The sequence below is a fragment of the Vanacampus margaritifer genome, chromosome 7 (assembly GCF_051991255.1).
Source record: "Vanacampus margaritifer isolate UIUO_Vmar chromosome 7, RoL_Vmar_1.0, whole genome shotgun sequence".
In the NCBI taxonomy this organism is placed as follows: Eukaryota; Metazoa; Chordata; class Actinopteri; order Syngnathiformes; family Syngnathidae; genus Vanacampus; species Vanacampus margaritifer.
The window spans coordinates 22,649,194-22,662,496 of NC_135438.1; the positions used below are offsets into that span (position 1 = coordinate 22,649,194).

Consider the following 13,303-nt stretch of genomic DNA (forward strand, 5'->3'; position numbering starts at 1 on the left):
AGCGAGCAGCAAGGCGGACGCTCACTCTCGTGTTTGGTGTCTAATTCAAACAGACACTTGCTTGCAGCATTTTTTTTTTTTTTTGCGTCACTACAACATCCTCTTTCGGCCATATTCTTTCGGCTTGAATTTATTTTCGTGCGAATGCCGAAAATGCTAATTTTTGCCATTTTCGGCCGAAATTTGGTGCATCAATAGTCTTAACCCATCGTACAAATAAGACTTAATAAGGACTTCCATTTGAATGGGGTAGATGCCACGGACTTCCGACTTCCGGGTTCCACACATCAGTGTCGTTTCCGGCCACTGATAGCCGCGCTCCAACACTCGCATCCCACCCCTGCGCCCCCCAACTCTGCCCTCCCGACCACTGGCGGGAGCACGCAGAGCGTTTCAACTCTCCGAAATGCTTTGGACAACTGAGACAAAGTACGCACTCGCACCCGTAGACGGGAACGTGCTACCGAGGGGCACAAAGGCGGAAGCGCAAAAACTGGGACGCTCGCAAACAGGAAACGGATACAAAGCTGAAAACCAGTAAGTCGAAAGTGCCGCCTCCTCTGTGGCATATACCCCATTGTGTCCAAATCAAAATGAAATATAGTCATTTAAAAGGGACATATGATGCAAATGTAACTCTGGAATTACTTTATACATATTGAGTTTCTGGAGTGCCTGCCGATCCATCTTGTGAAATTATAAAACAGTTAAATCCTTTGTTGTGTGCCTATTTCTGAAAGTGTGTGTATGAGCTCTCTAATCTGCCTCCATTATTCAGCCACTATTTGGCAACTAGGCTAGCTGAAGTTTGTCATTTTCAAGCGACTGTCGTCCGACCACCATCTCACATTTAAGGACTATTGTCAGTGTCTGATTACCGGCACCTACTGGAATGTTTGGCCAAGTTGTTGTTGTGAGGCCCTGCGTGGGTGTATGTGTGATGTGGCTGCAGTGATCTGCTACGTTTATTGACAATGTGTAACTAGCACCTTGCTGATCAAGTGCTGCCTACACAAGGGAAAATACATTCAACTCTTTAGGGACACTCACATTACAAGGTGCATATGGTTAGCCGTTAGCAATTGGAGGCGTCGCACAAGCATGGTTAATTTTCTATGGGGACCGCCTCCTGCTCTGAAGGGAGTCTCAGATCTCCAGAAGTCTCCAACAACAAAAATTCTGGATTATTATTATTTTTTTAAGTAGTTACTAGAGGGGTGAGAAAAGGTTGCTATTTTAGCAACACTGACTACGTTTACATGCAGGCAAAAACCCTTTTAAAAACCCGAATAACCCATGTAAACAAGCACAATAACCCGAATAAGAGCCCTGGGTTACCCCTTTCATAACTGGAAGACTGGTTCATATAAACGCAATCGAAATACCTCGAATGAACGGGGCATCGCTTTTCGTTGTGCACATTCTCACAACCTCTTATTCGTCTCCTTTTCCTCTTCTTCGCTTATTTGGAATCTTGGTCTTTGTAGTAATGACTTGTATGTGCATCGCCGTCACACGGGCCTCGCTTGAATACATTGATTTCTCTGTGGCGGTTTCACGTTATATTGTGCCTCTATGGCAAAAATGTCACAGTTTGTGACACGTTAACTATTCATGCGAGACAGACGCAACATCACTCGTAATGCTTGAACAATGTTTATCTCCAGCTTGCAGTGTTCAACAATGCACGTCCGTGTAGGAACATTAGATGACACACACAAAGTTCCGCTTTATCTTTTATATAACGAGTAAGTCCGTGCTTCTGGTGTGTACCGACAAGAACCACACTTCTGAAGCGAGTAGGAAACAGACTACTTTATTTAGCGTGGTGAATGACATGAATAATATGTATTTTATTGACCATTTAAAGTTAGAAGCGGAAATAACGTCATCCGTGCTTCGCCCTCTTTACATCGGGTTATTCCAAACGCCATGTATACGAGGGTAACTCTGTCAACTTGCGCATGTAAACGTGTTATTCCGATTGTTCCAGAAACTCGAATTCTGACCATAACCCGAATATTGCTTGCATGTATACGTAGTCACTTAGTAGCCCCCGCTTTGTTGAGGTGCTCTCGTTCCGTCCCTAGTTATCATTATGAAAACAAAGCCATACTTTGCATTTGCACGAGACACAACCACCCCTTCAAAACTGACAAGTTTCAACCAGATTGGAAGCAGTAGATATTCAGTGTGATGTAATTCTTTATCATTTCTGCATTTTGACAGAAGATTGTCATAGACCTTTTATTAAGACACCTGTGAATAGTTTTAAATTGGGCATATTACAGATTGCAAATATTCTAATCAGGAGGCAGACTGTCACTTACTCGTTCACTGTCTCGCTCACTCTCTCTCTCTTACCCACACATGCACTTCTTTGGGATTGATCGAATTGCAGCCAAAATTATATTATTATTATATAATTATATATATTATATATAACTATTCTACTCTCCTCTTGTTACATGAGGTTTTCCTCCCGCACACTTTGTTTTTGTGTTTGGCCCATTCTTTTTTCATCCTGATGATTGTGTTTGTATAGAGGAGCCATCTAGTAATACATACTGAATAGTGTGTGAATGAGGCCCCCAAAAAATATGAGAAACTTGAAAGTGCTTTGTCACCTCCAACCTTAGGTCTTTCCTTACAAATGCAGTCTCTCTCTCTCTCTTTTTTTTTGTGGGGGGGGGGGGGGGGGGCAAGCTCTTACATCACTCTCATCCCACGAGAGATTAATCACATCAAGTTTTTCTTTAAAAGTATTGCCAAGAAGCTGCTTGATAGCAATCCTGAATGCACACTGTGAATTGGATAGCTCCTTTAATGTTGATGTGGTTTTGATGAGATCGTCAGGCTGAAAAAGAAGATATTTCATGCAACAGATTACTCAAACAGACGTTATCCAGTTTGAATTTCATGGATCATTGTTTCATCTTAAAAAATATGTTTGATTATCTGTTGAGGGCTCAAAAGTTGCACACTAGATTTACACTGCAGGTCTTAATGATAATTTTATACAGTTTATGTCTAATTCGAAATAACCCATAGCTGATAGCAGTCTGCTGCATGCAAGACATACACGGATGCACCACACTAATTGACAAGTGAAATTTGGCGAACTAGTTTCCACCACAAGTGAAAATAGAAATTATGCTTTTTGTGTCTTCTGGGGGGGGTCTCTTCAATTTTTCAGTTTTAGCCACTCGTATAGCCGCAACGCCTTAGTTCGTGATGGTTGTCGAAAAGGGTGGAATGTCACCTTTCAAATGTGTGCCTTAATGTTTTTGCGTTTTAACTGATTGGGCTACACAAAATAGCCTAGAACTTCTTCTCGATGTTACTACATACGTTTTTTTCTGACAACGGCCAGCTTCATAATGTCAAGGTCTTCACGCACAGATGAGGCAAGGGTTTCAGTGACTTGCTCAAGGACACTTCAGCAGGATGGATGTTTGCTGATGTGTGCTTGAACCACTGTCCTTGTGTGGAAGGACAGTTTATTTGAAATCCTCCTCTTTTTTCTCTGTGATTCACCCATATATCTGCCCAGCTCTTTTCAGTCGGGAAATAAAGTAGTTTATTTGATTTCATTTTAATTTTGTTCATATGTTTATTTCAACCGGAAGAAAAATAATAATAAAGATCACACAATGGTGCACACCTAAGAGTTTGGGTGGGGTAAATGCATTTTTCATTGTCCATTCTTTGCATATGTCATGTGACAATTAATCCCAAAATGACTGAGACACGTTGCCCCACACTACCATGTTTGCTAATACTACATTGAGTTTTAAGTTATCTTAAAACAGAACAATGCCTGTGGTATGACAGGATCCCTGAATTTCTCCTCTAACATTCACTGCTAGGTATTTGATCTGCAAGGTGCTTGTTTCAAAATATATAATGTTAACGTTTTTCACTTTGGGTTGTGCAAAATGGTTAATTGGCGCTCATCAGGTATTCTCTTCTCAGACTGAACACGACCACTGACCATAGAAAGGAAGAAAACTAGCATTATTTTTTTTTATTTGCGCCCCCTGGTGGAGAAGATAATTGCAGTGTGACAACTTACACATGTGACAACAACCCCTATCACTGGGGGCCCCAACAGGGATCTTGGAGGGGTCACCAGCCTAAATCCTGTATGCATGACCTCCAGCACCAATTATATAACACTACCTTTGTAAAATTGCTTTTGTTGTGTGCGTTATCAAATAGTCTCCAAAATGTACTGCCAGCAAGCTGTGGGTATGAGTTTTTGTTTCACCACACCTACAACACATGGATGGTCAGGACTGTCTTCTGCAGTGTTGATAATGAAGAGTGCAGAGATGGTCTTGGTGTGAAATAAAATGGTAAAAGTAAAAGAGTGGATGTAACATATCAAGGAAATGTTTTATAATAATGGCACCAGAAGAATCCAGCCATTGCGATGTGGCAAGAAGAAGCAAGGCAAAGGAAGAAACAGGAGAGAGGGAGAGGTTTATGAAGAAGGAAGAGGCTGGGTGGCAGGAGGAGGAGGAGGAAGTAGGATGTAGCACACAAAGGCAGCAGAGCAGCAGCAGCAGCAGTTGCTATAACAACAGCACCTTACTGGTTCCATCTCTGTCTCTCCTCTCTCAGTCTCTGATCACCCTCTCATCGTCTGCTCCCTGCTGTCATTTGGCTCGCTGTTCCTTTCTACCCCTTTTCTCCCCTACCCTCTCTCTCCCCTCATCTTTATGTTCTTTTCGCATGGCCACTTGAAGGAAAAAAAGCATCAGCCTGACTAATAAATCCCTTCTTCCTTGAGTATGTTAACACAAACACTTTTGTCTCTGAGCTTTTGTCATTCTCTCTTTGGCGACAGGCAAAAGAATCACCAGGTGATTATGTCAATGCCAGTCGTGTTTTACATCTTGTCATTTCATTCTTCTGATCTTTTTTTCATCTGCTCCAGTTAAGTATCCAGCGTGATTAAACTACCTCTAATACCCTCTGCGATGATTAGTTTGCGGACAGGTTTTCGCCTGTCTCTCACATGTGCATGCTCATTTATCTACCCAGATTCAATATGATAGAACGTTCCACAGACTTGTTAAGTTCAGTCTAAGTCTAAGTCTTTATGCTCTATTACGATTTTTGAGGGAAATCCGACTTTTTGGGTTTGTGTAATTGCTCACATTCCATATTAATTGCAACTTCAGTCTGTTTGGTGTGTGAACCAAAATATGTCCCCAAAGTGACTCGCATGCGCAGAAGAAGAGACTACGTCACACACACCACAGTGTATACGGAAGTAAATATGGTCCAGCATGGGCTCATGTTTTTATCATCATATCTGCAGAGGAGAGATGGGATGTAGGAGGAGGTAGAAGTATTTTGATGTGAATGAAGTGAGGCTTTTCGATCTCATTTTATGGACACGTCTACCAAAGATGACGGCTGCATGTAATAAATGAACCGTCAGCGTAGCTGAATTTCTACTATCATCACAAATGCCCACTTTATGCTTCACGTTTCAAGTGGGATTAAATTTAAGTGAAATATAAAGTCAACATTGTTACTCAAAGCAAAATGCAGATTCACAGACAATTGTCAATCTGCATCTCAAACTTGCCCCCGCCAACGTAGTGCGCATGTTCGGCTATAGGTCGGATACATGTGGTCTGTCCATTCAGACTGAGGTCACTTTACAAAAAATCTGATATGTATCCAATGTAGGGCCACATATGAAGGTTGTCATGATGGAATGTGAGTGGATGAGGGATGGTGGACCCAAATGCAGGGAAACAGGAATCAAGTGCAATGTGTGGTGCTTTTATTAACGATGGGAAGAAAGGTGAGCAGACAACCATGATTGGATGGGGCTGGACTGGTCGCCATGACTGGACAGGATGTGAGTAGACTGGTCGCCATGACTGGAAGAAGCGTGATATGACAGGACCGGATTTGACTTGACTTGTGGAGTGGATATGACTTGGCTGGGGATATGGCTTCTTGGCTGTGACGAGGACGGCTTGACTGTGACAATGGCTACTTGGCTGTGGCGAGGACTTGGCACATAAACTTCCACAGATAACATAAACTAGGGGTGCTCAAGTTCGGTCCTTGAGAGCCCCTAACGAGCCTGTTTTCCATGTTTCCCTCCTGCAGCACAGCTGAATCTAATGATCAGCTAATCAGCAAGCTTTCCAGAAGCCTGATAATGATCCTGATCATGAATCAGGTGTGTTAGTGGAGAGAAACATGGAAAACAGGATGGATAGGGTCTCTCGAGGACCGAACTTGAGCACCCCTGACATAGACAATGCACCCACACCGACTGGACAAACAACAGACTGAGGCCCCGTCCACACGAAAGCCAGTTTCAATGTATCCTCACAAGTTTCTTACCGTTTAGGTTTCGGAGCTTGAAACCGATCACTTTTGAAACCGGGCTCCAGAGTGGAAAGATTTCAAAACGCGCCTCATACGCATCCGTCTGCACACCATATGCAGGATACTCCTCCAGTGATGATGTAATGGTCGCAGCTCGATGACGACGCAGATTGATGACGTATGCGCCAATCCTCGCATGACTGCGCACGAGCTGTCAGTCTGTCAACAACAATGGCGGATAGCCGTGTCCTAGTCGTTTTGCGCAGCCTCCTTAGCTTGCTTATGCTTTTGCAGCAAAATATTTTGCTTCCTTATTCCCACGTTCAACAAGCGGTGTTGTTGTCACTTCTACTGTGTTCGTCTTTTTCATGTTGTTTTGATACATGCAAAGCCATGTTTGTTCTATAGATTGCAATAACGTTAGAAAAAAAGTGTTTGTCTTCTTCGCTGATTCTTATTCTACACTTTCCGTTAACTCCATGTGGGTTGTGGCTGCGCTACAGCACCACTCCTGGCTTGGCATATGCATTACAGCCGTTAAACATCCTCAGTGTCTTCTTTTGGACATACACGTCTTGAAATGCTTCATTGTGTACGAGATTTGTTTGAGGAACGAAGCCAGCTTTGCTTCTTTCTGGACTAGGCCTAAATATACCAACACTAATGAGACACACCTGGCAAAGGGAACACATACACATAGGAGGACATGGTTAGATATAACGAGACAAGAAAAAAAAAGGGCACATATGGGAATTATTTTTCTTTTTTAAATAAAATATTGGTCAAATTTGCCTGCAGTTTGAATAGACTTAGACAGTCAAACCACTTTAGGTTGTTCGTCAAGTTTCTTTAAGCTACTTTTATGTAACATTTTAACATATTTGGTGTCATAAAAGTGTAAAAATATGAACACTACATTTCACAACGGTTTAAGAAAAAAGTAAAGTACAGTAGTCCCTCACTACGTCACGGTTCACTTATTGCAGATCCACTATATTGCGGATTTGTAGTTGGGTCCAATATTCATATATTACCGGGGTTTTCTTGGGTTGTAAAACTCCGGGTGAGGGTAATTATCTCTAAAATTTAAATTAAAAAACATTTTACGTGCTCTACTTTGCGGGTGGTCATGGAACGTAACACCTGCAAAGAGTGAGGGAACACTGTACTTTGAATTTGAGCCAGTTTACTTCACCTATAAGTTCACGTTCTCTTTACACCACTTGTTGAGGTAATTCTTTCTTTCTTTTGGGCTGTCACAAAAAAGACAAAGAAAAAGGAAAACACTTCCAGAGGCAACCCTTGCTGAACTGAGCTCTGAGGTACGCTCAGGTCTCCCAATCTATGCTGAATGTCTATCAATGATGACTAATTCAAAATCTGTGCAACTTAACTGTTGAAAATTTGCGTTCTATTCTAAATTGCACTATAGCTTCAGAGGCAATTCAAGGTTACATGTTTAACATGGTCACATTTTTTAACACTTAGCCATTCTGTCACATTTGGGCTGGTAATTGCATGTGGATTGAAAAGTAGGAAGCAGAGCTGAAGTTCAACGACGCATTTGTTTTTTGTGGGTGGGTGCATATCCTATGCGGAAACCCAGTGTGTGCTTGCTTGCATTTTTCTGTGTGGGCGGGTGCCGTCGCTCACACCAACTGAATAATTATGGGAGTTTTTATAGGTGGGCTTTGAAAATCAAGTCTGTTATTATCAACATCAGTCACAGGCATTTAAGGAAATCTTGTAACACTCCCCTCACACATACTTAGGTTCACACGCACACTCAAACATCCATATTTGCTCACATAATCAAAGGCTGTGAGATGGAGACTTAAATTATTTAAACCCATTGAGTGAAGGATTTTACATGCGCGCACACACACACTTTGTTGGCTGCTCACTGGCAGACGTGTTTACCTGAGGTGTTCACTTACTTTTTAGTTTGAGGTATCAATACCTATTGTGCATACTGTATATAGGCCATGACAATAATTAGGCTGACTGTCAGTAGTGAAAGAGCCACACAACCCTCAAAGCCTCTTCAAAAACAAGTTCTCTCTTGATATACTGAAAGAACTAAATGTGGGTGATACATTCATAAATTAGGACGATTACAGGCACTTTTTAAATATAAATATATAGAGATAAATGGCACCGATATTGGACATTGTGCCGAATATCGGTATCATCCTTTTTAAATATCTGAGGGCCGATATAAGGTAAATCTAAGACTATTTTAATCTCAGGGAGCTATTTATTTACATTTTCAATTAACTTGATGCCACTGACCCTGGGAACCTTCTGAACCATTTGTTTTTGTTCGACATTAAAACAAAGAAATGTGAAGGTTTAATATTTCAGGTATTTTTTAATTTTGGGTAAAAAAAAATTACTGTAGGAAACTATAGAGAGCTATGGTATTTACATGCTTAAGTTTCCATTTGACTTTTTAAGGCGTACTTATAACCTTGGGAGCTCACTGAACGTTTTGTTAAAAATTTAAAAGGATGTCTAAAATAAGATTATTCAAGATTAAAAAAAAACTTCTACATTTTGAAAAGTCAGAATTTTTTTGGGGAAAAATTGTTCAATAAACATGCTTTAAGACAACAGATTCAAGATTGGCATTTGTATTTAAAACATTTTTGACACCAATATTTGTTTCCCGCTTTTTTACTGTAAATGAATATCGGCTTCAAATATCGGTTATCGGCCTCCTGGATGACTTATAATCGGCCCTGAAAAAAACCCATATCTCTAATTAACTATTGTGCAGAAAACTGAAATCACAAATGTTGATAACAGCATGGGTTGTTTAGTGGTTTGCACAGCTGCCTCATGGTCAGGAGTTTGACTCTCCTTCCAAATGTGCCTGTGTGGTGTTCATGTTTGCCTCTTGCTACTCTGGGTACTACGCACTTCCTCCCACACAACAAAAAAAAAAAGCTTATTATAACTGAGTATGTTAAATTTTTCCATAGGTGTGAATGGTTATTTGTCGCTATAGGTATTCAGCTTTTTTTCGCCGCTGACCACTTTTCCTTTTTTTTCCAGCTCCAGGAGACAGTGAAAAGGAAACTGGACAGTGCAAGATCGCCCCTTAATGGAGACCAAAATGGCATCTGTGATGGAGGCAGCTACTCACCGACTAGCAAGCGGTTACGGAAGGAGGCCTCGGGTGTTTTAGACTCACTAACAGGTCTTCCTAACAATAATAACAACAACCTTCCACCCATTTCTCCACTGCACCACCAAATAGACATTAAGCCCCTACTCAGCGGTCCCAACACTTCCACTGGAAACAGCACAAACAGCAATGGTAATCATGTAGGGCGACCAGCAGATGACCTGGGGAAAAATGGTGGCAGTCATCTTTCAGACATGAAGATGAATGGCTCACTGGACTTGGAGGATAGCTTCAGTCTCCTCAAAGATCTGAAACAGGAACCGCTCGATGATGGAGGTGGAATGGAGTCTTCGGATCCACAATCTCTGTCAAATCAGAACAAGCTCTTCTCTGACATTAACCTCAATGATCAAGAGTGGCAGGAGCTGATCGATGAGTTGGCCAACACAGTTCCAGAGGACGATATGCACGACCTCTTCAATGAGGACTTTGAAGACAAAAAAGAGGGCGATTTTGGAAGGCCAGCGAACAATCAAACTCCAGGCCCACAGGAAGCGGTTGGAAATACGACAGCACCTGTAGGGGGGGCCGTGCTGCCAACATCCCTTCCTCCCTCTGCTCAGCCTCCGCAGGGTGGCCCACAAGTGCCCATGGGATCACCGCAGGTCAGTACCACACACACTGGAAAAGTGTATCCATCGTCATGTTTCTTCATTGCTCCGTTGTGAACAAACAGTGCAAAATTAGATTTGAGATTAAACCACTTCGGGTCGGATTTACTAAAGGTTTATACATGCAAAGAAAAAAAAAACCTAGTAATAGGAGTAAACTAGCCACAAAGCTGTGCCAACATTGCACAAAAAATGAGAGATAGCGGGCAAATTTTTTTCTGTTCATGTAAACATTCTCTAAATGCCAACAAAAATGATCCTGACATCAGCAATGCAACTTCTGGATGATCTAATGGCTGACTTGGAGCCTGTTACCAAAATGGAGTTACTGCATGCCATAAAAACAGTGACAAACCTTTCAATTTCATGCGTCTGGTCCGTTTCACAGGGCTGTGACAATTGGTGCTCGCCGGTCGCACAACGTTTTTTGGGGTGGACTGTCCCAAGTTGTAAATGGAATGTTCCGCAGGATAAAGACATACTTGATTGCATATCAAATTGCCACTCACTCGGGGCGAGTTCAATCCAAACAAAGCAAGGCTTTTATGGATGTCTGCAAAATTATCAGTAATCGATTTAGTTTGTTTGTTTGTTTGCCTCTTCCACTAACACTTCCAATTCCATCACTTAGCACTTAATTTTGTGCTTGTATTGTCCTCTCAAATGTCCTATGGTGACCAAAGTCCTTTTAAATAGAGGATACAATCTGTCATTTTGGTGGGCAAAACCATCACCAAGAAATGCGGTTAGGTAAAAATATTGATTCATCAGTTCATTGCAGTACTTCTCATAATTCAATATCGATTCATTGTGCCGAGTTCAAAGTACATGACTTTTTTGTCGTTAAGTGTTTTGCTCCATCTCATTAATGGTCAGTGTCTAGGAACAAATCGTAGGCCCACGTAGGACATAGTTAGTCATAGTGTGGCACCTAAGTCACACTATTAGGAAAAAACAAATATATTCTAACACGCCAGACTTTCTGAGTCGTGGTCGGAAGTGTCCCAGACACCAGATGACCAATAGTTGATTATGTCACACTGCACTGGGTACGACGCTTCAAGACAACTCAAAATGGGCCATGACAGTGAACATTTATCTCCGACGCGTCTCTCGGGTCAAAATCGGGCTACATTCGTTAAGCTGAGCTCAGCATTCCGTTTTTAGACATACAAGCCGTCATTTAGCTTATTTAAAAAAAACAAAAAATGCTTTGACTTGTGAGGCGCAAATTTCATATACGGGTGCTGTATGTTGGCAGTGAAATAATTAAAATCACTTTACAAAAAACAGCAGTTTGGCAAATAGTGAACAGTTCATCAATAAAGAGACTTCAATTTGTTAAATGCCACTTCAAGTTGAAGTTTACTATCAAACGAAACATAAAATTTACACATTGTATTAATTACAACTAAATGATGTTGCCCCTAGAAAAACCTGCTAGCTTAATTCTAACATACAATATAATATAAAATGACACCATCACGCTAATGGTTCGCATTGATAGTCACACTTGTAGTGATGGGTTGATGAGGCGTCATGAAGCGTGTTGACACAATGACACACTGTGTTGATACTGTGTCACTGAATACTGACACCTGCTGGACCTTAAAAATCACTACAGGTAACTGAGCTGTCTTTTTTTTCTTCTTCTCTTAAACTTTATTCGAACAATAAACAGTATCAGGGCTAAAAGTACTCCGGCATGGTGCCGGATTTCCGGCGTAAGAGCCACCAGCGCATTATCAAATCCAGCGAAGTAAACAGTTTACATGTAGAGAAAATTGGACACGTCTGGCAAAACACCGCCAATGCGAAGAGAAGGCCAACTTCAAAATAAACCTTCCCAAACAAAGTAATATGTGGACGTACAACGGATGACTTGACTCATCCTTCGGAACGTTGCTGTTGCCTGCCGTTCTTATTGCCGGCATAAACTATTGCGAGCAAAGTCAACAAAACAACTTTGTACGGAAATCACGTTCAATCGCCAATTAAGGGCACTAAAGGAAGAATTAATTACGCTGACATTGTATTGCACGGTGCCTGTTGCCAGTGTTTCGGGTGTCTACAGTGTTAGCGTGCTATCGGTACTAGCGGCTGTAGTTATCAAACTACTTTTCAAAGGCAGTCTAATCGACGGGACGATTTGCAAACTTTGATGCTGACAGCCGGACACAGTTGCCGTTCCTAGAGATCAGTTTAATAAACCGTGCTCACTCAAGTGTGCGGTTGACGGTCGGCAAAATCACAACTGCGGTTCTGACGCCACTTTGTCTCACAGACCAAAAACTACTCAACTCAAAATTTCATTGTTTCACAGTGCTGTACATGGAGTAAAAATCAGTCGTGAAATAAAGATGGGTAAAACAAAAATAACACAAAATAAAATAATAATTATCTTAAGTGGATAAATTAAGTCAATAAAATAACACAAGTAGGTAAGTAAATAAGATAAATAAATTAAAAACTAAATGTACATGGAGTAAAAATCAGTCATGGAATAAAGATGGGTAAAACAAAAATAACACAAAATAAAATAATAATTATCTTAAGTGGATAAATTAAGTCAATAAAATAACACAAGTAGGTAAGTAAATAAGATAAATAAATTAAAAACTAAATACAGCAGGCACCATAAAACATTGAAACGATGAGTCTCATGCCCAGTCAAATGCCAAAGAACAAAAATGTGTTTTAAGAGTGGGTAGAGAGGGAGGTTGCCTAATATTTAACGGAAGGTCATTCCAAAATACATTGGAAGAGATTTCTCTAAAATCTCTCAAACTTTCTAGAGAGGAAAATAATGTGCTGTTAAGCACAATTTAAATTAAAGTTAAAAAAAAAAAAAAAAGTTGATTATCTAGAAATTAAAGTTGGTCGATCATTAGTAAGTGGAAATATGTTATTAATGTCTTCTTTACTCATAATTGTTCTTTCACCATGCGTAAATATTATTTCTATCCAAATACCTGATTATTCAATAGAATTTTCCATAGGATATTTGAATACCAAAGTATTTGATAGCTGCAGAACTTGAGGGGGCTGCAACCCGCAGTGCTGTACTGTACTTATACATAATATAAATTAATAATGAAACAGATGACCTGACACTTGGGGAGGACTGGCCATTGGGAAT

General features: G+C 40.8%; 1 protein-coding gene across 1 annotated transcript in view; it reads left to right on the forward strand.

Moving 5' to 3' along the window:
- Positions 1-13,303, forward strand: part of maml3 (mastermind-like transcriptional coactivator 3) — a 136,381-nt gene that overhangs the window by 61,804 nt on the left and 61,274 nt on the right. Inside the window, exon 2 of the mRNA XM_077571285.1 lies at positions 9,421-10,158. Within this exon, the coding sequence (XP_077427411.1) occupies positions 9,421-10,158 (738 nt within the window). The remainder of the gene's footprint in view (positions 1-9,420; positions 10,159-13,303) is intronic.